At 44.9% G+C, this 27,950-nt stretch overlaps 3 protein-coding genes across 3 annotated transcripts; 2 read left to right on the forward strand and 1 right to left on the reverse strand.

Annotated features, from left to right (window-relative positions):
- LOC133111665 (retinol dehydrogenase 13-like) lies at positions 1 to 9,307 on the forward strand. Its single transcript, XM_061222188.1, has 7 exons — positions 1 to 247; positions 1,980 to 2,120; positions 5,194 to 5,385; positions 5,835 to 5,996; positions 6,483 to 6,599; positions 7,746 to 7,950; positions 8,494 to 9,307. Exons 1-7 carry the CDS (start codon positions 166 to 168, stop codon positions 8,588 to 8,590), a joined length of 996 nt encoding a protein of 331 aa, XP_061078172.1. The 5' UTR covers positions 1 to 165; the 3' UTR covers positions 8,591 to 9,307.
- Positions 9,308 to 9,884: 577 nt separating this feature from the next.
- Positions 9,885 to 15,005, forward strand: LOC133111106 (retinol dehydrogenase 14-like). The gene is made up of 6 exons (XM_061221261.1): positions 9,885 to 9,888; positions 10,823 to 11,083; positions 11,533 to 11,694; positions 12,181 to 12,297; positions 13,444 to 13,648; positions 14,192 to 15,005. Exons 1-6 carry the CDS (start codon positions 9,885 to 9,887, stop codon positions 14,286 to 14,288), a joined length of 846 nt encoding a protein of 281 aa, XP_061077245.1. The 3' UTR covers positions 14,289 to 15,005.
- Positions 15,006 to 17,669: 2,664 nt separating this feature from the next.
- ankrd34c (ankyrin repeat domain 34C) lies at positions 17,670 to 21,817 on the reverse strand. The gene is made up of 2 exons (XM_061222655.1): positions 21,587 to 21,817; positions 17,670 to 19,606 (listed from the first exon to the last, which is right to left on the reverse strand). Exon 2 carries the CDS (start codon positions 19,565 to 19,567, stop codon positions 18,008 to 18,010), a length of 1,560 nt encoding a protein of 519 aa, XP_061078639.1. The 5' UTR covers positions 19,568 to 19,606; positions 21,587 to 21,817; the 3' UTR covers positions 17,670 to 18,007.
- Positions 21,818 to 27,950: the final 6,133 nt, after the last annotated feature.

The following is a 27,950-nucleotide window of genomic DNA, read 5'->3' on the forward strand; positions in this document are numbered from 1 at the left end:
TGGTTTCAATTCTACTTTCGTTGCGCAAGTATTCTCTACGCGAATACCGGTTCCAAAGTCGCCACTAGGTCTAACTTACGTAAAGTAAGAGGTTAGCCACTGGAATAAACATTCTCCTAGAATTGTGTCAAGATCTAATTTCCTTTGAAAATCCAGACAAACACCATGCAGAACTATTTCCAAGAAGGGACGTTAAGGCAATTTGTAGAAGTACACTCAACCGGAATCGCTGTTGCCATAGTCGCAGGTAAGTTAAGTTAATTGAATGCTCTCTGCAGTTGCTCTAGCCAGTTACTATGTAACGTAAACTCGAACACCAAGTTACCATACCATGTTCCGAATAGTGAATTTCGAATAACTAAAAAAACTTCCAGATACTTCCAGATCAGCTTTTGTTGTGTGTGTACACACACATACACACATACGCGACCCATTTCAACATGGCATGGTAATAGTGCTCCACTGTGGGGGAACAGTTGGTAACGAGAGGCTCGTTACGAAACAGGCAGGCTTATACGGCGGTGTTCAACTTCTGATTACCCCACCACCATGATTAGCCTTGTGCATGCCATAGATTCTAATTACACTTATATATAGTAATATATGGATATTGTTGCATTGTATGAGATATTGTATTGTTGTACTCGGGGTATTCTAGCTGCCAGCTGTGGTATGGTAGTTCATAAGTTGATATGTATCAAGGGTTCCAATTGTATCTATATGGTCACGCTAGGACTCGAAACCGACTGTCCCCTAGGGTCCTCATCACACTTATGTTATAATTAAATATCAACAAACAGACCATAATGTGAAATGCGTGCTTTGGCTATAAGATAAGTGGCGGTTCTTATTAGGGCAGCAGAGTTTGATGTTATTACGATTTATCCAAGGCAATCGATTTACTGAATGATATTGTTAAAATACTAAATGGGATACATCCACTACACATCCATTAAAGATCGCTGCAGAATAATGCTAATAATAATACACATTTCAAATCAGACATAAAATCTGTATTTAAAACAAGGTCAGGGTGTATGGGTGTGTTCTGGACCACCTCACCACCCCACCTCCCTCCTCAACTCTCCAAAATGTCCCACCCACAAGTAAATTGTATGGGAGAGGGATAATTACATTGCATTACATTAATGGCATTTGGGAGACGCTTTTTAGACAATCCTCCCCTGGAGCAATGCAGGGTTAAGGGTCTTGCTCAAGCGCCCAACGGCTGTGCGGATCTATTATTGTGGCTACACCGGGGGTCAAACCACCGACATTGCGGGTCCCAGTCATGTACCTTAACCACTGCGCTACAGGGCGCCCTGTAGGATGGTTTGGGAATTATGAGCTGAAAAATGGCAAATTGCAAACTCAACACAGAAAGATCTTGGTCGGGATTCCTTACAAGGACATTGTTATCCACTGCGGCACCAGAGAGATGCAATGAGATTAAAACATGTATTGGTCATTCGGTCAGGTCCCTCTTGATGTCATGAACGATCTGGACCCAATAGCTCATCCGGTAATAAATTGAACTCCACCCTTTTATCCCCACACACCGTACATACATAATGAATCCATTTACGGACTAACCTTGCCAGTCACTTTAAAAATGGGCCATAAGTAAACAGCATCATTTTAACAATGTCACATGTCATCTATTTTTACACTGAAACTACTATTTGATTGTTTTCTTTTTGGCCTCATGGGAATGTCACGAAAAAAAAAAATCTTATTTCAGACAGAAGCATCCCCTCGAGCTCCCACAAGCTACCGCGCATAAATTAACGTAACCTGTGCAGTTTGAAACCAAAAAAACAGAACAAAACAGAGCGGGGCAGGATTTGGGGCCGCTGTGCACTTCGGACTTGCCGGCGCTTACTCACGGCATTGGTGAATTCCCACGGAACCTGTGCCTCCCCCACACCAATGGTGCTTTCCAGACCTTATCAGTGATGGCATGAATGTTATGTGTGCAGGAGCGGGTGTGGTGGCTGTGCGGCGATGGCTTGGCGGGGGCCTGTGCCGCAGCAGGGCAAGGCTGGATGGGAAGACCGTGATGGTAACCGGAGCCAACACCGGGATCGGGAAGGAGACCGCTCTGGACATGGCCAACAGGGGTGAGTGCTGGACTTCTGGCACAGGGGCCTGAGTCATCATGACCAGGCCTTAAAAAAAAAATAAAAAAAGGAATTGGTGAAAAATCATGGTCTCGGCACCTTGATTTTGCATTTCACAACCTTTATTTTTGTTATTTCCGATTGATGTGAGAAGTTTGATGTGTGTTTGTTTGAGGAGAAAATATCCGTCCTTATCTTGCAATGAAGAGGCAAGACAAATAGGTAAATAAAGCGCAGGTGATGCAAGTTTTGAGATCGGTGTTGATGAGCGATAGGGGGCGGTAGCTGGAACATAGGGTTAGGCTTCAGTAATACTGAGAGGAGGGCTGTGTTCATGTGCGGTGGTATTTTTGAGTTTAGTTTGATGTCAACTGTCATTCTGAAGAAGAGTGGTGAGATTGTGTTCCAGAAGTGCTTAAAGAACTCAGCGGGGAAACCATCAGGTCCTGGTGTGTTATTGTTAGGCATCTGGTTAATTGCTTTATAGAATTCTTCCAGTGTTAGGGGTGCATCTAGTTCAATTGCTAGTTTTTCATTAAGACGAGAGCTAGCATCAGCAGGACCATTGTTGTTACCGCCGACTCATTATTTGATGATTTGTTGGACTTTTGAGTTGCTTTTGTTGAACTGTTAGAACAGAGGAGCAGTTAAACTTATCTTTTGGAGTCAGATAAATGAGAACAAAATTGAATTAATTAATTTCGCGCCTCGTAAGACTACACGCGCTTCCTTTGCCTCTCAGATGCTTTGCTTTTTGGTGTATTTTGGGGTTCACACAGTTATGAGGCTTTTAGAAAGTACTGAATTAAGATTATAAATGAGAGATTTCAGTTTTTGATTTTTCAAATGTTTCCACTTTGTCATTTTGAGTTATTGAGTGTAGATTGATGGGCTTGTCTACTTGTGATGGCAATCTACAATGCAATAAAGTGTGCAAAAAGTGAAGAGGCCTGAATACTGCTTCTTGAGAGGCTTAAAAGGGTAATAAACACTAAATCATTTTTTTGAGTTGTGAAACTGATATGTGAAACATATAATTTCAAGTAAAAAAAAAAAAAAAAAAAAGAAGAATTTCACTGTCTGAACAATCTTGTCTGAACAATCTGAACTGTCTGAACAATCCATGACATGGCAGCAGTTAAAAAAAACCTGCTTTGATGTAAGCAAGTCAATGCCCAAACACTGAGGGGGAAAGGCGGCCACCCATGTAGCTATGTTAGCGATGTGGTGATAGATATTAGCTGCAATAGATAGCTGCATTAACTTCAACCTGCACCCTCTTTGACTCTTGCCACTGCACACATTGCACTTTTAAAGTCCAAACAAACACATAGAACTTAGGATATTTGCACCCTGTAGTTATTTCTGATTGAGATCTGTTTGTGGGATGTTTAGGGCTTGGGGTCACTGTGCTCATCCAGTATGCATGCTGTGTAGGGAACACATTTCCTGCTTCAGTGTTCTTGGATAGTCACCTAACACCTCAACCATACTGAATTATCAAGGGGGAGCCCAGCACCACCAGGGAGGAAGCCAGAGTGGTAGATGGGTGTGAAACAGCAGTTTACTGCTTTGGTGACATAGACCGTTTGGTTTCCTTCCACATCACACGCACACGTGAAACAATGCCCGTTTGGTTTTATTCCTCACATCACATGCATATAAAATAATGTGTATTTGTCTGCCTGTCCCCCAATCAGGGACCGGTTCCTGCATTTTACTTAAGGGCAGGGTCTGGGGCATAAAAGCTCTGGGGCATAAAAGCTCATTCCCACATAACATGATTTTGTGATTGAACTGCCTTGCTTTTACCCGGTATTCTTCATACTGTAATTATTATTCCTACAATTGACTTTGTTACATTTTACTATAGGCGGCAAGGAGGGTGCAGTGGGTAGCACTGCCGCCTCACAGCAAGGAGGTGCTGGGTTCGAATCCCGGTCAGCCGGGGCCTCTCTGTGTGGAGTTTGCATGTTCTCCCCGTGTTTGCGTGGGTTTCCTCCGGGTACTCCGGTTTCCTCCCACAGTCCAAAGACATGCAGGTTAGGCTGATTGGAGAGTCTAAATTGCCCATAGATATGAGTGTGTGAGTGAATGGTGTGTGTGCCCTGCGATGGACTGGCGACCTGTCCAGGGTGTATTCCTGCCTTTCGCTCAGTGTATGCTGGGATAGGCTCCAGCCCCCCTGCGACCCTGTTCAGGATAAGCGGGTTAGGATAATGAATGAATGAACATTTTACTATACACTAATATATTAATCGTGTACCAATCAGAGGTAGGATCATTTATGTATTAGCGAGCTACTTTTTGATTAAATATGGTGGAGACTGCCTCTGTCTCTTCAGTTCGTGCTTGACCACCATGTGTGTGTAAGTACTGGACTTTATAAGGAGAGAAATTTCTCGTCAATATCCTTTGCAGGGTTAACATGGTGTAATCCATATTACTATTCTCAAATGTGTGTGTGTGTGTGTGTGTATAAAACCATGTATTCTGTTCTGCATTACTTGTATGTTTTATATCAATGACTGTGGTCAGTAACCCTGAGAGACAAATATCCCAAGGGCTGGAAAGTCTTGACAGGCCTTGAGCAAGAAATATTACAAAAAAGACAGGATGAGGTGGTTACCCTTGAAATGGCTGCTCACATTTGCACAGTCCCTCTTAGAGGGTATAATGGGTCACTGAATAAAACAAATAATTCTTTAGCGCAGTGTTCACTCTGTAGAAATAAAGACCCTGATAGTTGGATCTAGTATGAAAGTGATTTCCTGACTGGATTGCGTCCTTGTCCTAAGACAAGGGTGGATTATTGTTTTCCTTCCCAACACCTCTCATTACCATTCTCCAAAAAAAATTAAATAAAAGAAAGGACACTAAAAATGCTTAATGCTATCTTGGTTCCTAGGACAGAGACTTAAGATTTGCCGTGATATTACACAATCATGGAGAAAAGTACAAACGTGTAGTTGTACTTTGCAGTTTCTTCATCACCATGTATCAGGTAGACCGCTGCAGACTTTGAGACTGCCTGACGCCAGTGCATGGTGTTTGTCTGCGTGCGCACGTGCAGGTGCCAGGGTTATCTTGGCCTGCAGGGACCAGACCAGGGCCAGTAAGGCTGCGGACGACATCAGGCAGAGGAGTGGGAACGGCAACGTGGTGGTGAAGACCCTGGACCTGGCCTCCCTGCAGTCCGTCAGGGACCTGGCCAAGGACATCCAGGAGACCGAGGACAGGCTGGACATCCTGATCAACAATGCAGGTACATCCGGGCTCCACCGGGGGGCAGTGTTTGTTTTTCTGGGAGGCGATTTAAGTCCTGCAATTGCAGTGGTTCTCAAACTCGGTCCTGGCGGACCGCCGTGTATGCTGGTTTTCTTTCCGACCGCAATTGCAATACTGGCAGTTAATTTTCTTAATTGACTGATTTCAGCTTGTCTTTAAAAAAAAAAAAAATTCAGGGTTTGCAATTGTGGTTGGAACGAAAACCAGAATACACAGTGGTCCTCCAGGAACCACTGCTGTATTGGAATATCCCTTAACCTGCACCACATGCTTGGTTAAGAAATGGCAGATTTTAGATTTTGAAAGCCCCTTTTACTTAATCCTTGGCACCTCATTCAGGTGCATTACACTGACGGTGTGATGGGGGGGAAACAGAAGGGGATTCTCTTCCACTGTGGATTCACATAATGCCCTGAATGCTGTCAGGAATCATGGGGTGCCCCAAGTGGCAGACTGAAGACGGCTTCGAGATGCAGTTTGGTGTCAACCACCTGGGCCATTTCCTCTTGACCAACTGTCTTCTGGACCTGCTGAAGAAGTCTACCCCGAGTCGCATCGTCAATGTCTCCAGCCTGGCTCATGAAAAAGGTTTCCGCTCTTGTCTAAAGTGTTCTCTCAAGGAGTAAACCCATATTTTCACACGTCTGTTTATTATTGAGGGATTGAGTTTATTTGTTCCTTTCACATTTGGGCAAACAATTGAGTAATGATATTCCAAATTGATTGTTATTGCATTATTCAACATTTTTAGCTAAGGTTATAATGCCTCATTAAATTTCAAGATGGACATAGCTTATTTTGTGTTTGGTGCTTATGGGTTTCTTTTGCAATAAATTATGATTATTTGCTGGTCAGTGATAGCGACATGTTTTATTATTTTTGCATATTTGGTGTAATGTATTGTAATGTATTGGCTCAGTGTGGCATTTATACAGTTTGTGAGAATGTGATATTTCCTTACTAAATGTTTTCCAAATGGACTGCCTGCTCTGTCTATGAATTGACATGCTGTGTTTCTCATTGACCAATTGTATCTCCAGGCTGAATCATTTTGTTTTATTTATTTTGCCTCAGGCAAGATTAACTTTGATGACATAAACATGGATAAAGACTACGACCCCTACAATAGCTACCGGCAGAGCAAGCTGGCCAACGTGCTATTCACTCGGGAGCTGGCCACCAGGCTGCAAGGTGAGCACGAGTGTGGTTATTACCAACTGCACATTGGGTGGAGCTAGTCAGCTAAGCTGTTAAACATTGACTTCATTGATTCAACTGGAACAGCCAAACATATTTCTGCTCACCACAGTAACACAAAGTAGTTGGTAACAATGTGATGGGTCAATTGTTTTTTGTTGTTGTTGTTGGGTTGTAAAGGCTAATTTATACTTTGGTTAAGTGTCTGTGACGTGTCTGCAAACAAAAAATGATGCAAATTCGACAGCTTTGATGTCAAACCGGCATTTTTCAGGGACTGGTGCCCTGTACTCCTGTACCTGCAGATTTTTGTAAGCTCCTACACATGTCCTACACATGCATTGTGATTCGTTGACTGAAATGAAGACAAAAGGTTGCCATGGTATGGATACTAGTTTACTAGGCTACTTCTTTTCATGAATGGAGACGTTTCGTTTTCATAACTCGCGAGCAAAATTTGAACAGGTTTTGCGGATTGGCTGTTTGCTATTGCAACAATGCACACTGTCGCTGAGCTATAGATGCGAAACATTGTCGGACGCAGTTATGTCTGTAGACACCTTTGTCGTACGACACTTTGTCAGCTGGTTGCTAGAGTAACAATGCGCACTGTCGCTGAGCTATAGATGCGAAACATTGTCGGACGCAGTTCTGTCTGTAGACACCTTTGTCGTACGACACTTTATCAGCTGGTTGCTAGAGTAACAATGCGCACTGTCGCTGAGCTATAGATGCGAAACATTGTCGGACGCAGTTATGTCTGTAGACACCTTTGTCGTACGACACTTTGTCAGCTGGTTGCTAGAGTAACAATGCGCACTGTCGCTGAGCTATAGATGCGAAACATTGTCGGACGCAGTTCTGTCTGTAGACACCTTTGTCGTACGACACTTTGTCAGCTGGTTGCTAGAGTAACAATGCGCACTGTCGCTGAGCTATAGATGCGAAACATTGTCGGACGCAGTTCTGTCTGTAGACACCTTTGTCGTACGACACTTTGTCAGCTGGTTGCTAGAGTAACAATGCGCACTGTCGCTGAGCTATAGATGCGAAACATTGTCGGACGCAGTTCTGTCTGTAGACACCTTTGTCGTACGACACTGTGGGCGAAGCATAAATCAGCCTTCCCGCTCGCGACAGGGACGGGGGTGACTGTGTGCAGCCTGCACCCGGGGGTCATCCACACGGAGCTGGGCCGTCACTTCATCGCTGGGATGCCCCTGTGGAAGAAGGTCATCGGCTGTGTTCTGCTGCCCCTGCTGAAGACCCCCTGGCAGGGGGCCCAGACCACCATCTACTGCGCCGTGGACGAGAGTCTGGAGGGAGTCAGCGGCCTCTACTACAGGTAAGGCCCGTGCCTCCGTGACCACCCGTGTGACCCCTGCATGAACCCTGCCTTCTTTGAACAGATAGGCCATTTGGAACCATCCCTTTTGCTTTGCAAGTAAGATTTTCCCGATTCCCAACATGGCTAAATGCAATGCATGCAATCAATTCAAATGGTGAAGTGCAATAAAAGCATACAAAATAAAATATATTTTGTGCTGACTTTGAAAATTTGTACTATGTAACATGCTTATTAACTCACACTGGCCGAGTTGGATTTGCCTGTTTTCATCAGATAAACCAGGGTTCCAGTAAATGGCATTTAGTTTGGCATGCGAATGTAATAATTCAATGACAGGGACAGGGCTATTTGTCCAGTCAAGGCCGGTGGTTTGGTTTTCTCTGCGCTTGTAACGGGACTGGCCTTCCCACATGTTGATAAGCCTGGGGGCCGCTTCCTGCCTCCCCCTCTTGCGAAACGGGGCGTTCACGGTCACAGCTGCTCGCCGTCGTGCCGCTGACGAGGGTGACTGAATGTGATGTCTCTCTTCCCGGGCCCCAGCGACTGTGCCCCGAAAGAGGCCGCCCCCCAGGGCCGCGACGACGCTGCCGCCAAGAGGCTCTGGGACGTCAGCGCCGCCATGGTGGGCCAGGAATGACGCGCGCGTGCCCCTGCCTCCTGAGGGAGCCGCGGCACTGCAGTGAGGGGACCCCACCAGCAGAGGGCCTTCCTCTGACGACGCTCACCTCCATCCTGTCAATCTTAAGCGTGGCTTAAAAATGCAACGCACCGCTTAAAATGCATTTCTGACCACCCTCTGCACCGTGGAAATTCTCAGCCTTCACTGGAAGGACAATGCAAACAAGGGCTTCACAAGAACATTTATTCAAAATATACAGCCATCGCACTACATACAAAAATAGTATACATCGATTGGTGGTGGTGTTAACACTGCATTTAATTTGTTTTTATGTTTTCCTCTGTTATTGACTCTTCCAAATATCCTTTGCAGTTGGCAAAATGGTGAGAGTTTCTCTCCTGGTCAGTGAACATGACAATGTGTCATGACAAGTACAGGCCGTTAAGCATATCATGGCAAAACGGTCTGAATTTGACCCATATCAGGCACTGCACATATGAAGTATGCACATATGCTTTTTTGACATGTTGATAGATATTGCCACATCACTCCTAACGAGGTTTTTAGTACTGTGAGAAATGAGGGAAAATGTTAGAGAAAATTAATGAAGAGTGGTCTGAGTTAGACTTTAAAAAAGGAATTACTTGTCTCCTTTTTTGACAAGGATAGAATATGCCGTGTACTTTCAACAACAGGATTGTATCTATTCTTAAACTATCGATTGCACGCCTGCAAACTGGGTGGGCGGGTGGGTGGCTCCACAACTGCGATCGGGTGTTTGACATTTCTGGTGTATTTAAATTTTGTATCGCTGTCCATAGTCGGACAAACTATTTCTGAGACTTTCCATTTATGTACTTACCTCTAGGGTCTTTCAACTTATCCCTGGTTATGGGTATGCACTTTGTTGTACGTCGCTCTGGATAAGAGCGTCTGCCAAATGCCAATAATGTAATGAAGTACTACAAACACAAACCAAAAGAGTCAGCTAAGAGTCTGACTCGCTGACGTTTACATTATACAGATGGTTTTTAACATTAGTTGTGGACACTATCAGAAGCGTGACACATGATTAGAGCTACAGAGTGGCAACAAACGTCTGTAATTTAAAGTGAAATTGCTTTCGGTTGCATATTTATCGAGATTTTTAATAAAAATCGATGTACTTCTTTCATTGAAACCCTTGTTCTCATTCGTAGATCCTGAAGGCACTATATATTAATCGGCTACAAACATTCTGTCTCGTATAGTGGTGTGACTGCCAAAGAGTGAGTCTCATTGTCCATTTCCAGTGTGTTTCCCTTCTCGCTAAATGGGTACCTGGGAGTGAGCTTGTTAATTAGAGAAATGCCCCTGCCTGAACCACTTGAAAACCACTTGAAAATGTTATGTTTAGTTAAGATTTTGCCCCTCAAGATAGTAAATTGAGTACTGTTGTATATAAATGGTAAGTTTGCTAAATGAAGACACTTGACTCTTGCTGGAGACATGGCAACCTCTATCGATGCTCACACCAGTTCAGGGTTGTGGGCGGGCTGGAGACTATCCATGCATGCGCTTTGTGCGAGACGGGGTGGGGTGCCAGTCCATCATGGGGCGAACATGCACGCACACACTCAGGGTAAAGCCACACATCCTCCAACGAGATCCCCTGGCATCGCTCTCGCCCATAGACATGCGTGTTTATCTCGCCTTCAGCTAAATGTGTGTGTGTGTGTGTGTGTATAAAACCATGTATTCTGTTCTGCATTACTTGTATGTTTTATATCAATGACTGTGGTCAGTAACCCTGAGAGACAAATATCCCAAGGGCTGGAAAGTCTTGACAGGCCTTGAGCAAGAAATATTACAAAAAAGACAGGATGAGGTGGTTACCCTTGAAATGGCTGCTCACATTTGCACAGTCCCTCTTAGAGGGTATAATGGGTCACTGAATAAAACAAATAATTCTTTAGCGCAGTGTTCACTCTGTAGAAATAAAGACCCTGATAGTTGGATCTAGTATGAAAGTGATTTCCTGACTGGATTGCGTCCTTGTCCTAAGACAAGGGTGGATTATTGTTTTCCTTCCCAACACCTCTCATTACCATTCTCCAAAAAAAATTAAATAAAAGAAAGGACACTAAAAATGCTTAATGCTATCTTGGTTCCTAGGACAGAGACTTAAGATTTGCCGTGATATTACACAATCATGGAGAAAAGTACAAACGTGTAGTTGTACTTTGCAGTTTCTTCATCACCATGTATCAGGTAGACCGCTGCAGACTTTGAGACTGCCTGACGCCAGTGCATGGTGTTTGTCTGCGTGCGCACGTGCAGGTGCCAGGGTTATCTTGGCCTGCAGGGACCAGACCAGGGCCAGTAAGGCTGCGGACGACATCAGGCAGAGGAGTGGGAACGGCAACGTGGTGGTGAAGACCCTGGACCTGGCCTCCCTGCAGTCCGTCAGGGACCTGGCCAAGGACATCCAGGAGACCGAGGACAGGCTGGACATCCTGATCAACAATGCAGGTACATCCGGGCTCCACCGGGGGGCAGTGTTTGTTTTTCTGGGAGGCGATTTAAGTCCTGCAATTGCAGTGGTTCTCAAACTCGGTCCTGGCGGACCGCCGTGTATGCTGGTTTTCTTTCCGACCGCAATTGCAATACTGGCAGTTAATTTTCTTAATTGACTGATTTCAGCTTGTCTTTAAAAAAAAAAAAAATTCAGGGTTTGCAATTGTGGTTGGAACGAAAACCAGAATACACAGTGGTCCTCCAGGAACCACTGCTGTATTGGAATATCCCTTAACCTGCACCACATGCTTGGTTAAGAAATGGCAGATTTTAGATTTTGAAAGCCCCTTTTACTTAATCCTTGGCACCTCATTCAGGTGCATTACACTGACGGTGTGATGGGGGGGAAACAGAAGGGGATTCTCTTCCACTGTGGATTCACATAATGCCCTGAATGCTGTCAGGAATCATGGGGTGCCCCAAGTGGCAGACTGAAGACGGCTTCGAGATGCAGTTTGGTGTCAACCACCTGGGCCATTTCCTCTTGACCAACTGTCTTCTGGACCTGCTGAAGAAGTCTACCCCGAGTCGCATCGTCAATGTCTCCAGCCTGGCTCATGAAAAAGGTTTCCGCTCTTGTCTAAAGTGTTCTCTCAAGGAGTAAACCCATATTTTCACACGTCTGTTTATTATTGAGGGATTGAGTTTATTTGTTCCTTTCACATTTGGGCAAACAATTGAGTAATGATATTCCAAATTGATTGTTATTGCATTATTCAACATTTTTAGCTAAGGTTATAATGCCTCATTAAATTTCAAGATGGACATAGCTTATTTTGTGTTTGGTGCTTATGGGTTTCTTTTGCAATAAATTATGATTATTTGCTGGTCAGTGATAGCGACATGTTTTATTATTTTTGCATATTTGGTGTAATGTATTGTAATGTATTGGCTCAGTGTGGCATTTATACAGTTTGTGAGAATGTGATATTTCCTTACTAAATGTTTTCCAAATGGACTGCCTGCTCTGTCTATGAATTGACATGCTGTGTTTCTCATTGACCAATTGTATCTCCAGGCTGAATCATTTTGTTTTATTTATTTTGCCTCAGGCAAGATTAACTTTGATGACATAAACATGGATAAAGACTACGACCCCTACAATAGCTACCGGCAGAGCAAGCTGGCCAACGTGCTATTCACTCGGGAGCTGGCCACCAGGCTGCAAGGTGAGCACGAGTGTGGTTATTACCAACTGCACATTGGGTGGAGCTAGTCAGCTAAGCTGTTAAACATTGACTTCATTGATTCAACTGGAACAGCCAAACATATTTCTGCTCACCACAGTAACACAAAGTAGTTGGTAACAATGTGATGGGTCAATTGTTTTTTGTTGTTGTTGTTGGGTTGTAAAGGCTAATTTATACTTTGGTTAAGTGTCTGTGACGTGTCTGCAAACAAAAAATGATGCAAATTCGACAGCTTTGATGTCAAACCGGCATTTTTCAGGGACTGGTGCCCTGTACTCCTGTACCTGCAGATTTTTGTAAGCTCCTACACATGTCCTACACATGCATTGTGATTCGTTGACTGAAATGAAGACAAAAGGTTGCCATGGTATGGATACTAGTTTACTAGGCTACTTCTTTTCATGAATGGAGACGTTTCGTTTTCATAACTCGCGAGCAAAATTTGAACAGGTTTTGCGGATTGGCTGTTTGCTATTGCAACAATGCACACTGTCGCTGAGCTATAGATGCGAAACATTGTCGGACGCAGTTATGTCTGTAGACACCTTTGTCGTACGACACTTTGTCAGCTGGTTGCTAGAGTAACAATGCGCACTGTCGCTGAGCTATAGATGCGAAACATTGTCGGACGCAGTTCTGTCTGTAGACACCTTTGTCGTACGACACTTTATCAGCTGGTTGCTAGAGTAACAATGCGCACTGTCGCTGAGCTATAGATGCGAAACATTGTCGGACGCAGTTATGTCTGTAGACACCTTTGTCGTACGACACTTTGTCAGCTGGTTGCTAGAGTAACAATGCGCACTGTCGCTGAGCTATAGATGCGAAACATTGTCGGACGCAGTTCTGTCTGTAGACACCTTTGTCGTACGACACTTTGTCAGCTGGTTGCTAGAGTAACAATGCGCACTGTCGCTGAGCTATAGATGCGAAACATTGTCGGACGCAGTTCTGTCTGTAGACACCTTTGTCGTACGACACTTTGTCAGCTGGTTGCTAGAGTAACAATGCGCACTGTCGCTGAGCTATAGATGCGAAACATTGTCGGACGCAGTTCTGTCTGTAGACACCTTTGTCGTACGACACTGTGGGCGAAGCATAAATCAGCCTTCCCGCTCGCGACAGGGACGGGGGTGACTGTGTGCAGCCTGCACCCGGGGGTCATCCACACGGAGCTGGGCCGTCACTTCATCGCTGGGATGCCCCTGTGGAAGAAGGTCATCGGCTGTGTTCTGCTGCCCCTGCTGAAGACCCCCTGGCAGGGGGCCCAGACCACCATCTACTGCGCCGTGGACGAGAGTCTGGAGGGAGTCAGCGGCCTCTACTACAGGTAAGGCCCGTGCCTCCGTGACCACCCGTGTGACCCCTGCATGAACCCTGCCTTCTTTGAACAGATAGGCCATTTGGAACCATCCCTTTTGCTTTGCAAGTAAGATTTTCCCGATTCCCAACATGGCTAAATGCAATGCATGCAATCAATTCAAATGGTGAAGTGCAATAAAAGCATACAAAATAAAATATATTTTGTGCTGACTTTGAAAATTTGTACTATGTAACATGCTTATTAACTCACACTGGCCGAGTTGGATTTGCCTGTTTTCATCAGATAAACCAGGGTTCCAGTAAATGGCATTTAGTTTGGCATGCGAATGTAATAATTCAATGACAGGGACAGGGCTATTTGTCCAGTCAAGGCCGGTGGTTTGGTTTTCTCTGCGCTTGTAACGGGACTGGCCTTCCCACATGTTGATAAGCCTGGGGGCCGCTTCCTGCCTCCCCCTCTTGCGAAACGGGGCGTTCACGGTCACAGCTGCTCGCCGTCGTGCCGCTGACGAGGGTGACTGAATGTGATGTCTCTCTTCCCGGGCCCCAGCGACTGTGCCCCGAAAGAGGCCGCCCCCCAGGGCCGCGACGACGCTGCCGCCAAGAGGCTCTGGGACGTCAGCGCCGCCATGGTGGGCCAGGAATGACGCGCGCGTGCCCCTGCCTCCTGAGGGAGCCGCGGCACTGCAGTGAGGGGACCCCACCAGCAGAGGGCCTTCCTCTGACGACGCTCACCTCCATCCTGTCAATCTTAAGCGTGGCTTAAAAATGCAACGCACCGCTTAAAATGCATTTCTGACCACCCTCTGCACCGTGGAAATTCTCAGCCTTCACTGGAAGGACAATGCAAACAAGGGCTTCACAAGAACATTTATTCAAAATATACAGCCATCGCACTACATACAAAAATAGTATACATCGATTGGTGGTGGTGTTAACACTGCATTTAATTTGTTTTTATGTTTTCCTCTGTTATTGACTCTTCCAAATATCCTTTGCAGTTGGCAAAATGGTGAGAGTTTCTCTCCTGGTCAGTGAACATGACAATGTGTCATGACAAGTACAGGCCGTTAAGCATATCATGGCAAAACGGTCTGAATTTGACCCATATCAGGCACTGCACATATGAAGTATGCACATATGCTTTTTTGACATGTTGATAGATATTGCCACATCACTCCTAACGAGGTTTTTAGTACTGTGAGAAATGAGGGAAAATGTTAGAGAAAATTAATGAAGAGTGGTCTGAGTTAGACTTTAAAAAAGGAATTACTTGTCTCCTTTTTTGACAAGGATAGAATATGCCGTGTACTTTCAACAACAGGATTGTATCTATTCTTAAACTATCGATTGCACGCCTGCAAACTGGGTGGGCGGGTGGGTGGCTCCACAACTGCGATCGGGTGTTTGACATTTCTGGTGTATTTAAATTTTGTATCGCTGTCCATAGTCGGACAAACTATTTCTGAGACTTTCCATTTATGTACTTACCTCTAGGGTCTTTCAACTTATCCCTGGTTATGGGTATGCACTTTGTTGTACGTCGCTCTGGATAAGAGCGTCTGCCAAATGCCAATAATGTAATGAAGTACTACAAACACAAACCAAAAGAGTCAGCTAAGAGTCTGACTCGCTGACGTTTACATTATACAGATGGTTTTTAACATTAGTTGTGGACACTATCAGAAGCGTGACACATGATTAGAGCTACAGAGTGGCAACAAACGTCTGTAATTTAAAGTGAAATTGCTTTCGGTTGCATATTTATCGAGATTTTTAATAAAAATCGATGTACTTCTTTCATTGAAACCCTTGTTCTCATTCGTAGATCCTGAAGGCACTATATATTAATCGGCTACAAACATTCTGTCTCGTATAGTGGTGTGACTGCCAAAGAGTGAGTCTCATTGTCCATTTCCAGTGTGTTTCCCTTCTCGCTAAATGGGTACCTGGGAGTGAGCTTGTTAATTAGAGAAATGCCCCTGCCTGAACCACTTGAAAACCACTTGAAAATGTTATGTTTAGTTAAGATTTTGCCCCTCAAGATAGTAAATTGAGTACTGTTGTATATAAATGGTAAGTTTGCTAAATGAAGACACTTGACTCTTGCTGGAGACATGGCAACCTCTATCGATGCTCACACCAGTTCAGGGTTGTGGGCGGGCTGGAGACTATCCATGCATGCGCTTTGTGCGAGACGGGGTGGGGTGCCAGTCCATCATGGGGCGAACATGCACGCACACACTCAGGGTAAAGCCACACATCCTCCAACGAGATCCCCTGGCATCGCTCTCGCCCATAGACATGCGTGTTTATCTCGCCTTCAGCTAACCTTAGCTAAATCTAAATAAAACTGGTATTTTCAAACTCTGTTAACTATCCTTATGTGTCATAAGAAAAGCAGATCATGAAAATGTTAAAGTATGTCATAATATACTTCTGGACCAAAACAACCGTTCACAAACTGCTACACATAATGAAATTGATGAGGTTTTCTTTGGTTGTTAAATCCTTGGTTTTCTACATTGTGTTCAATGGGCAGCAAGCCCTTTAGCGCAGTAGCGGCTAGTTTCCTGTTATTTCCTAGGCTTTGCCTACCCTCTCCAGTTCCTATGTATGCTCTACGCTCTTACCTCCCTGCCTCACACAATCAAAATTTGGAATAGGGGACAATTTCCCCATATCTTACACAGATTTATAATCTGATTATTATGACACCAATTCTTTCCGGTCACTCCCAGGCTGCTTTGCATCACCTGCTATCCCAACGTGCCTTGCGGATGCGAAGAATTGACTCTCATTGGAAGTGAATGGAGTAGATGTCATTGGCTGAGAAATTTGCCTCTTGTCAGAGGAAGTGTGGCTTCACCATCAAGCTCACACCTAGAGCCATTTAGCATCTCCAATAAGCCCCTTACCTGCATGTCTGTGGACTGGGGGAGGAAACCGACATGAACGCAGAGAAAAAGCCCAAACCCTGTCAAGAGGGCCTGGCCCGGACTTGAACCCGGTACCTCTTGCGGGGCAACAAGAAAATACATCAGTATTTCATCACCCACCAGTAATGTTTGAAGCATGGAAATAATGGAATTATATTTTACACCATGTTAGTTTTCCATTGGCGAATTAAACCACATTGCAGTGCTGCTTTTCGGCTGTGACAATTCTTCTGCAGCAAAGAAATTAAATGTGATTATATGGCTACCATGAACTCTAGCTGTATAATTTTAGTTGACAATAGAAAGACGGTGGCGAACAATTAGAGCCCATTGTGTTTCACCTGTGCATTTGTAACGGTGCTCTCGCGGTACCGTTGGCTTTGAAGCTCATTGATTGTTCATCCTGCTCCTCCTACAGAAGCTGTGCAGTCAGGTCCATAAATAAGCACGTCATTCATCGGTCTGAAATACCTCCACACGCAATTCAGCTCCATGGTTTGAAGAGCCTTTTCCTCATCTCTGAAGGAAAGTGAAGAAAGGTCTTTCTCCATCGCCAAAATGGCTGTGAAAATATCCCGATCAATCCTTTGTTGCTTCACCATCTACTTCTAGTTCAAACCAAGGGTCTTAATACATTTTAAGAATAGCAAATGAACGGCCATTGACTTGCTTTCCTGGTTCTCTTCAGGCGAGTCCAAGCATTCGCTTTTCCCATCTCTTCCACTGTGGGGAATTTTTCAGTTGCCGACAAGACCAAGGGGCAGCGAGGAGCTTCCAGCTCCCGTGTGCGTGTGTGTGTGTGTGTGTGCGTGTGTGTGTGTGTGTGTGTGTGTGCGTGTGCGTGTGCGTGTGCGTGTGCGTGTGTGTGTGTGTGTGTGTGTGTGTGTGTGTGTGAGTGTGTGTGTGTGTGTGTGCGTGCGTGTGTGTGTGTGTGTGTGCGTGCGTGTGTGTGTGTGTGTGTGCGTGCGTGTGTGTGTGTGCGTGCGTGTGTCTGTGTGTGTGTGTGTGTGTGTGTGTGTGTGTGCGTGTGCGTGTGCCTGTGTCTGTGTGTGCGTGTGCGTGTGCGCCCGTGCGCGCGTGCGCGTGTGTGTGTGTGTGTGTGTGTGTCTGGCAGTGCATGACGGACAGCACGCCCCTGGCACACTGGTTTCAGTGGGAAGCAACTGGGTTTGCGTACAGAACGACTACATGTGCAAAAGGGAACAGGGAAATCCTGGAATCCTTAGTACAGCTCTAATCTTTCAACTATCCACCAGACACCCTGCTATCACTGCAGCTGTGCTTCTCCAACACAGGTTTGGACTTGTGTGTTCGATCCGTGCCAGCCCCGTATCTCTCAGCGCTGGAAATGGAACCCTGTTTTCACACGTGAAAGACGGCAGGCCTGAGATCTGCTACACAGGTTAACATTTTTGGTCCTTAATTTACTAATTGGTCACCTCCTCGAAGTTGGACAGTTGCCTCATTTGCTCCACTTGCATAGAGTGCCTCCTCAGCAGCTTCTTGGTGGGCTTGGGGCCGGGGCAGCCCTTGGGCGAACTGGGAGCTACGGGGGCCAGCGACCGGAGGCCAGCGGTGAGGGGCGAGGAGGGCTTGCTGCTGGCCCCGATGTCGGGGATGGGGGGATTGGGGTTGATGTTGAGAGGGGGCAGGTGCCCGGGGCGGGTGTGGGAGATGTGGTCGAGCAGCAGGGTCCCGGACCCCCGTCTCTCCAGCAGCCCCGGGGCCCGTCGGCGAGCCACGCCGGGGGACGAGCTGGCGCTGCTGTCCAGCGACTCCCGCGAGCCGGTCAGCAGGGCCAGCGGGGACGCGTTGTGCTTCCTCCTCTCGGGGCCGGCCTTGGGCGAGTCCTGGGCCCCCGGGTCGGAGTACAGCTGGGAGTCGGAGTCGTACTGCTCGTTGCCCAGGCGACGGCGGTACACCGCGTCGCGCGCGATCCCGTTATCCGCGTCTCCGGCGACAGCGCCGCGCCGCACCAGCGCCTGGAGCTGCAGGAGCGACTTCTCGTAGGACGTCCGCCGGGACGTGGGGGCGGACGTGGGGGCGGAGGACGGGTCGCCCGTCGAGGGACAGCCGGCGTCCCGTCCCTCCACGCTGTTGTGCCTCGACAGCGGCGCCCGGCGGCCCAGCGACAGCCCGTTCACCCCGGACACCACCACGTCCTCGTCCGAGTTGGCCCTCCGGCTCTCCTCGTGCACGGAGGAGGCCAGGACCGAGGGGGCGATCAGGCCCCAGGGCTCCGACTGCAGCCGTTTGAGCTGGGGCAGCCGCGCCCGCTTGGGGTTGACGGGCCTCCTGGTGGGCGACCCCGGCGGGTTGGGCGCTTTCACCACCGGCGCCATGGCTCGTTTGGCCTGGAAGCCGAAGACCGTGTCGTGCTGGCTGTTGACGTCGGGGGAGGGCGAGGTCTGGAGGCTGATGTCGGAGGGGGAGGCACAGGGCGCCGGGGAGCACCTGTCCTCCAGTTCGGGAGAGGGCGGCACGTTCAAGTACTGCTTGGTGGTCTTGGCCCCGGAGGCGGACTTGTCGGTGGTGATGATGATGACGTCCTTCCCCTTGGCTTTGCAGGCGTCCAGGAGGAGCTTGAGCGTCTCCTTGTCGTCGGCGTTGATGGCGTAGACGAGGGCCGAGGCCCCGCCCCGGTCCTCCAGGCTGGGGTCGGCGCCGTTGGTCAGCAGGAGCGACGCCACCTCGTGGCCGGCCCTGTGGCTGCAGGCGTGCATCAGGGCCGTCCTCCCCGTCCTGTCTTGGATGTTGGGGTCGGCCTTGTTCTCCAGAAGGTACTGGACCAGCTTGGCCTTGCTGACGCTCTGCGGGTCGGCGTGTCTGGACATGCAGGCCAGCATGAGGGCCGTCTCCCCGCGCTCGTTGCTCTCGTTGATGTAGGCCCCGCCCTCCAGGAGCAGCCTGGTGAGCCGCAGGCGGCGCAGCCACGCCGCCTTCAGGAGCGAGTTCCCGTCTGTCCGCAGCTCCAGCATGTCCTCCATCTTCTGCTCCGTCCTTCAGCCTTGAGATGTAGGCACGGCCTGCAGACATAAAGAAGACATTTCAGAGGCACCTGCCTCTCTGAATGCAAAGCTTTGTGGCCTTAGGAGGGGCTATGAGGCTTGACTGTGAGTCTTAGATTCTAACTATTCCTTATGTTATTGCTACACACCGTTTTATCTCCAGCTTTCGGTTCAATATTATTTAATTATTTAATAACGCTAGCGGTGCGCAAGGTGCCTTGTTTCCTTTGGTGTCCACCAGATGGCGCTCTCTGTGCAGAACGGCGGTGGAGAAAATAATACTTGCAGAAGTTCAGTTGTAGGCTACTTTAACCCGCTCTTTAGCACACACAAGGCAGATGTGGAAGAAACGTCACCTCATTTAAAAGGAGGGAGAGCAAACCTTAGAGGCCGCTCATACAGTACAGATTTGATGACAAAACGCACGTTCTGCATAGTCTATATTAACTGCCCGCTTAATTACAAGGGGATTATCAGGAATTATCCCGGTGTTGTTTTTGAACTCATTTAATTAGTTTTTTAGACGCGTGCATTTTTTTTTACAATGACAATCTACATTCGGGCGCTATGTTCGTCGTTATTAGCTTTAATTCTTGCATTAGTCATGTCAGTAATGGGGCTTTGACGGTATGCATGCTCATTACAAACCTACAGCCGTCTTCTTACGACATGGTTATCACAGGAATAGGACAATATGTCCTCTTTAACGTTGGTCTAGACGTTTGCTGCGTGTTATGGACAACTTGAATTGTAATTGTCTTGCTTTTCGTTTTATGAGCAAATACGATACACCCACGGTACCACAATTATAATCTTTATGGTCTTTAATAGGTTATAAGTTACTATGTCATGAAAAAGAATAACTCTTTAAAAACAACCTCGCGATACTGCAATAGTCTACTCTAAGTGAGGGCAAAAATAAACCAGAAAATATAAATACAACTTTAGAATATTGTGTGAAATGAACAAATCCTAATTTTAAACTTTCTGAGTGGCTCTTTAACGTCCTCAATAAGATACTCCCGTCACCAGTTAACGTTACCAAGTCAAAAGTACACGGCGCCTGCAACAATTTTAGATTTAGTTCTCAGAAGTATACAGTGCCCCCATTTTAGAGGACCAATAGTAATCGGACATTCGGCTTCTCGACTGTTTCTGGTGGTTAGTCAGGTGTATGCAATCACTTAGTGCAGGTATAAGAAAGCATTCAGTATCTAGTCCTGATTGTAGACTTTTGATTGCCATTGGTGTTATTCTGTTATTGGTTTTAGCCATGCATAATCTGACTCAAGTCAGAAGCCCTTGATGAATGCATTAAGGGAATGTACCTATTTATAGGTGTGAAGACTGATTTCAAGGCAACGGTTTGAAAAGAAGTCGCTGTCCATGGTTCCGATTTGAGAGTCGTTACCCCAAGGTTTTAGTGGCCCTAAACAAATATGTTGTTGTGTCCCCAAAGTGATCCAACGTAAATCATTAAATATTATTTGTATAAAACTTCAATTTTGTGGAGCAGGTATGCTCGTGCCCCTAAAGGACCGCATAGTGTTCATGTCCGTTTATGACCGTCATAGTGCCTCTATGGGAATTGTGTGAATGTAGCAATCTAAAAACTATTTTACAGTAGCCCTTTTCGTTGTCTCTGTATTAATGCACGTGATTCTGAACATCTACACTACCGTTACATTTTCAATGTGTCAAACGACGTATTTTAGTTTTACGCACAAACCATTTACTGCTGCCATTGCTAATGTAGCCCCGTAGTTGATTGCAACTTTGAGAAAATCCACCGAGAAATTGATCTTAAACAAGACTAATTATCATTTCATATTACATTTCCAATACACACATGACATTATCTGAACATTTTTATGTAGTCAAAAGCTGAAGGTTGTCTGTTTAATACGCACACTGATCAGTTAATCAACTTTATAGTCGAATAAATAGGTACTGATACAATGGAGAACTAATTTTAGCGACATACCAATGCGGTCTTACCTTAAAAGAGGACAACTTTGCCATTTCGAAATGAAATCTTGTGTTGTCAAGGACCGAGGAGAATCTTTGAAAATTAAACAAAAACATTTCCAGATGACGCCCTCTAATTCATCGGCATGTGTCCTTTTCCCGGAGTTTCCTTTCCAGTACAAGACAGAGACGTCCTATTTTCAGAAAAAAATCTGGCGTACTGGGACTTAAGAGCTCAGAACCACATCTCATCACAGATAGATTCCCTTTTGTTATGGCAACGCAATTGATCAGTCCAATGGTTACATCCCTCTAAGTGCGCACAGAGAAAAAACGAGCCCAAGATGCTAGGTTTATAAATAACTTATTTTCTGCTCGGTGAATGAAACGTGCAACTCAATGACGTCAGAATCTACGAAAATAAACCAATACGTCCCCTTGTTTCAGTTGGGGAAACAAACGAAAATAGTTTTCAGTTGTTATTAACTAATGCGTCTACATTTAACGCATATAAAATGGAAAAAACACAAATGTTTATTTATCATTAAAATCTCATATTGTGAAAGCTGAACAATATCGAAAATCTGAAACCTATTAGGCCTGTCTTATTGAAATTGATTATTGTTTTCATGACATAGAATGAAGGATAACACTTTTCAGTCCCACATGTCTTGCAGTTTATGTAGCCTAATCGACGCGGCGTGCCATATGTTTAATGCATATCATATCATTTGAATCATAAAGGCTATGCATTGATATGAGAGACAAATGGCAACTCCTATTTAAAATATGCATGAATTATTCCAACGTGTTTGTTTCATCCTGTTGTTTTCAACCAACATGGCTATTAAAGATTCCCTTTCATATTCCTCTTAATTTGCACGGCTCTGTTTTGCGAATTGTATTCCTGTACATATACTGCAGAAATCGCGCTCCAGTTATAAATGTCGCCATGTGATGGCTTCCATCGCTCGCCCTCATGCTGCAGGGATCAAGAATAGTGCTTTGACGTCATGTTCTCAACACCTTTTCCCAATGCGACGGCTGAAAGGTTACTGAGTGACGTGTCTCCGTTAAAACAGAAAGTTTGCTAATGTTCTTTGATGTATAAGACAACCACTGGGTTTGTCAATTAAAGTTTAGTAGTTTAGTGCTCTAATTCATTGTTAGCCAATTCGTATATTCGGTCGGGTTGGCTTCTCGTCGCTACAACCTCAGTGTATCCGGAGGATTCTTACATCTTCTTATCAGCTGCCGCGTCTCGCTGATACCATTTGGACTTTGAAGACCTTGCAGCTTCGCTGCGCGTGCAATATGAGTTTGGTTCATAGTAGCCTATTACCTGAATCATCAGTTAAGGGCGCATTCACATCCCTATCCCTCTGAAATGACACCGATCCCTCCTTTAAAAAAAAAAAATATATATATATATATATATATATATATATATATATATATATATATATATATATATATACGGTTTGCTGAAAAAAGGAAACCCGAACGCTGAACAATTCTCAAAGAAGAATGAATATGGCGCAAATGAAGCTCGCTTCAGTGGGGGATTACAATGTGAGTCACTGCTGCACAATAAGGTTGCAACACTGAAGCAGACATAGACATATTGCATTCAGCAAATGTAACTTATTCCTATCAACTGAGATTCCAGTCCATCACCATAATTTTAAATTAAACATCTATGGGTCAGTGCTGCAGTTGATAGATCAAACTTGTGCATTTCCATAGAGGACTGGCAGCCATTGTCCGCCATACAGACTACACTTTTTTCCCAATTCCCCATCCCCTCAGACTGTTTAAGGCTAATAAAAAAACATCATTATTTTTGCAAGTAGTTGGTAGTTGCAGTTTTCAGTATCAAGCCTTGATTCTAGGCTTTTGATTATTGCTTTTGGAGTCTGTTGTTGGTGTCATGAGGCCCAGAGTTGTGCCAATGAAAGTCAAGGAAGCCATTATGAGGCTGAGGAATAAGAAAAATGCGATCAGATACATAGGCCAAACAATAGGCATTCCAAAAGAAACTGTTTAGAACATCATTAAGAAGAAAGATAGCACTGGTGAGCTCAATATTTCCTAAGAGGCTGGTAGGCCACAGAAGACCTCTACAGTTGATGACAGAAGAATTCTCACCTAATGAAGAAAAACCCTGAAACGCCTGAGACAAGAGATTGCAAACACTTCAGCAGGCAGGTATGGATAAGTCAGTGACTACTGTTTGTCAAATACTTAACAAACAGAAATACAGAAGCTACACTGCAAAGCACTAGTAAGCTCCAAAAACAGGATGGCCAGGTTACAGCTTGCTAAGAACTACTTAAAAGAGATGCCAATTGTGAGGAAAGTGTGCAGGCCAAAAGGTACTGCACAAGATCCAAAGCACCCCCTTCATCTTTGACACACTGTGGTAGGGGTGTTATAGTTTGGGCACGTATGGCTGCCACAGGTGCTGGCTAAATTTCCTTCATTGATGACATAACTGCTAATAGCAGCAGCAGAATATATTCTGAAGACTACATGAGCATTTTATCTGCTTATGTTCAATCAAATGCCTCAACTCATTTAACCATGCTTCATCCCACAGCAAGACGATGATCCCAAACATATACCTGTGCTCTCTTTCTTCTTAATGATGTTTTAAACAGTTTGATTCAGTAAGCCTATTGCTTTGCCTTTTTCCTAATTTCTCACCCTCATAATGGCTTCCTTGACTTTCATTGGTAAAACTTTTGTCCTTATGCTAAAACTACCAATAACAGAATAACACCAATGGCAATCAAAAGTCTACAATCAGGGCTAGATACTGAATGCTTTTTTATACCTGCACTAAGTGATTGAATACACCTGACTAACCACCAGAAACAGTCGAGAAGCCGAATGTCCAATTACTATTGGTCCTCTAAAATGGGGCCACTGTATAAAAAGTGTACATGTACTTCTGACACTGATAACCTGATATGGATGTACATGCCCTCAAATTGAAGGTGACTGTCTGCGCTTGAATCCCATATTAATTGTTTCATTTCACACCCAATGTGCTGGAGTACAGAGACAAAAGAACATAAATTGTATAAATGTCCAAATACTTTCGGACCTCACTGTATTAGGCTAACTGTGTCAGGGAGAACTTGGCTTTCCCAAATAGCTATGGCTGAACAACAATTAAAATGGTTTTGTTTGTATTGTCATCTTGAAATGTAATGTTAAATGTTGACATTTCTTGGCTGTATCAGAACGATTGCCAAACCGATTCAACCAACAAAATCGAAGTTGTGCAAAAAAAAATCAACGGCTCTCTGGGACCACACCCTATGGCCTGACCTATATTGTGTAAGAAGCCTGTACTAGCCTTTTCGATTTTCTGTGATGTTTGGCGTTAGAGAACAGAAACATAGCCATATAATTTGAAGGAAACATTTTCACAGTAAAACGGACAATTGTAATAAAAAGAGACACAAACTTCTTGTATAGTCTTGACAGCCTCAGAGACTAATGAGATTTTTTGGTTGCTATGAAACGGCAGTGAGGGAGACGACGACGGATGCAGTGGAGCTATCTGCTCAGTGCGGTAATTAAACTCCAGTCATGCTCCCGGCGATATTTTACCCATCGCCTGTCCACAACTCTCCACTCCGAGCTCCAATCCTGGAGGGATGGTAACGCCCTCCGCCGCTTAGCCGTCACTTCCCATATAGCATATTTGTTGATGCCTTTTTTGTGTGGGTGGGGGGGGGTGCATTCATCACGTGTGTTCGTGGTCGGTGCGTGGGAGAAGCAGATCGCATACCAGTCATTTTCATGTATTCGCGAGGAATTTGTAATATCTACAGTGAATCTGCCATCCATGTCTGTGGAAGACATAGTCGGTGTATCCTACCGTGCGTTCGTGTAGCTAAGAAAGCACAGAAGAGGGAGGGCACGTCATACGAATTGCTCTTTTAAGAGCAGAGTCCTATAATGATGTGCAAGGTTTTTATCCCAGAGGTGAATTTGGAACAACGGAACATTGTTTACATCACCTTTGGGATGAAAAGCATGCACATGCTTATAGGACTTATATGCTCTTAAAAAACGCATGTAATAGTTCATGTAAACAAGTATGTCCGCTCATTCAACCTACCCAGTGTAAATACAGGTTTTATGTAGGATATATGCAGTAGGCCCTTGAAAATCTCCAAATCAGATTGTACAGCGACATTATGCCTTCAGATGTTGTATTTGTGTATATTGCCCACTTGTTTTTCAAAATATTAGAAATATTTCCTATCATGGTCGTGCAACCAAATTAAGATTACTTAACTATGCTAGGTTACTGCATAGGTATTTCGGAGTGAAGAACTTGCGAAGTCAGTCAATTGTGACTAAATAAAAGACTGAAACTGAAAAATGAGCCTTTTAAAGTCCACAAAGTTAACCAATCCTTAAAAACGAACGTTGCCAGCAAGTAACGATTGCCATTATATATATAATAGGCGAGTTAAAGTAATGCATTGTTTATCTGTTCAAATTTAAGGTTACTAAAATGTGAATACAAAGATCTGCCAGTGCTCGTGAACAAACCCCGGGAGATAAAGCGGTGCACTTTAAATAGCTAGGTGTAGTGTAGGCTAATAGGCTTTAAGAATGCATGATTCTGGGAAGCGTTGTAATTGCACAGGGTCCGTAAAAACCAGAGTTTGACAAGTGAGGACGGGACCAACTGTTGATAGTAGCTACACGAATCGAAGCTAGTTTGTGCACTTCTCTAAGCACGTATTTGTACTCTTCATGATGCGTAACGGAGGAGAATGTCTGAAAAGAGTCCCCTTCTCTCCCCATCAGAGGCTCATTAGCGCAAATTCACGGTGGTGTCTGCGGCCCCGCACGCGGTCCTCGCCCCGTGTCACTGTCGCTGAAACCCATCAGAAAGCAGATTAATAAATAAACAGAAGAAGACAAGCTTCCTCGCCCTGGGGGAACAGTTTCCATTTTCAGAAATCTTTCGTCGCACCTGCCGCACTGCATCGGTCTAAATATAGCATAGCAGTCTCTTTTTCTCCTCCTGACATTCTGTGTGATCTCGCGCAGTCGGGTGAATTAACGTGAGGCTTATATCGGGACTACATTGTGAACAGTCACAAGGTGCTTGTACTCAGGCAGTCGGGTAACTATTCTGAAAAACATTTCACCTCTGGAATGTCTCCTTACGTTTTTTTATTTTTTATTACATACGGAAAATAGCGTGTGTTGAGGCCAAATATTCAAAACGTGAGGGAAATATAGGTATTGATTTGAAAATGTGTCTACTCACCCTTACTGCAAATTAACAGCCACAGCTACACAACTGCCTTCTCCATGGTGTCATTGAAAGCTATTTTTCTCATCTCGGCCACAATGCGCAAATAGAGTGGAGGCATTTATGTATTTTCATGTCTGGGTTGACATCACGGAATATGATTGTCATATTCAGGCGTTCAGTGAATATTATTTTTAGTGTTGACCTATATGTATTAAGAATGACACAGAAAAACCCATCTCATGAGTATCATTTCAACAATGAGATCTAGACTGAGCTAGTGATCTTGTGCTATTGAGTTAATGTACCTAACACAAAGCACTGTAATTTTGCAAGTTAATCTTAGCGCGGCACAATGTTCCCTTCCACAGAACTCCCATTCTCCAGGGTGGCGTTGGCCCTATCTTTATCTCATTTGTTGATTATCGTCTCCTCAAATACCTAATTCCCGGGGCTTCAGCCTGGGTTGGCGTGGCTATATTTAGAGCTGTGCTTTTATTTTTACTGCTTAGAATCAGCGTATCACTTGAGTCTGACGAGCATCTCTGTAGGTGAAAGAAAGGAGGTCCTCCCCCCACTTCGGAAGTTAATTCCGGCATGTGCGTTACACATGCTCTGGGCTTGTCGAGTGTCTGCAGGCTGCAGCCAAATATCATTCATCTTCAAACTTATTCTTCTAAACATATATTTGTGTTTCGGTAAATGAAGAAAAAGTAACTTGACTGTATATGCATACCGTAAAGGCAAATGGATAACACAGGCATTGAGAATTCTGGACTGCGTTTCTATGCAGTCCGAGAAGGCAATGACAAAAGGACCGTTAATCTATACACTTGACCAGAATTTACTCCTTTGTTGTGGTTAAAAAAGCTATGTCATATTCCATATCACAAGTAAATAATCTGTGTACATAAATAAGAGGGCATGTAAAGTTATCATCTTTTACTCCACAATAAAACATAAACTGGACTAATTATGTTTCATAGAAAATGTGCATTGGTGGATCATGGAAGTGGGAGGCCAGACCTTGCTTATTGATTCAAAGAATGCTATAAGGCTCTCATTTTTGTCTCCAGGGGCAACATTGTACGTTAAGAACTTGAT

Source organism: Conger conger, chromosome 15 (genome assembly GCF_963514075.1).
Source record: "Conger conger chromosome 15, fConCon1.1, whole genome shotgun sequence".
In the NCBI taxonomy this organism is placed as follows: domain Eukaryota; kingdom Metazoa; phylum Chordata; class Actinopteri; order Anguilliformes; family Congridae; genus Conger; species Conger conger.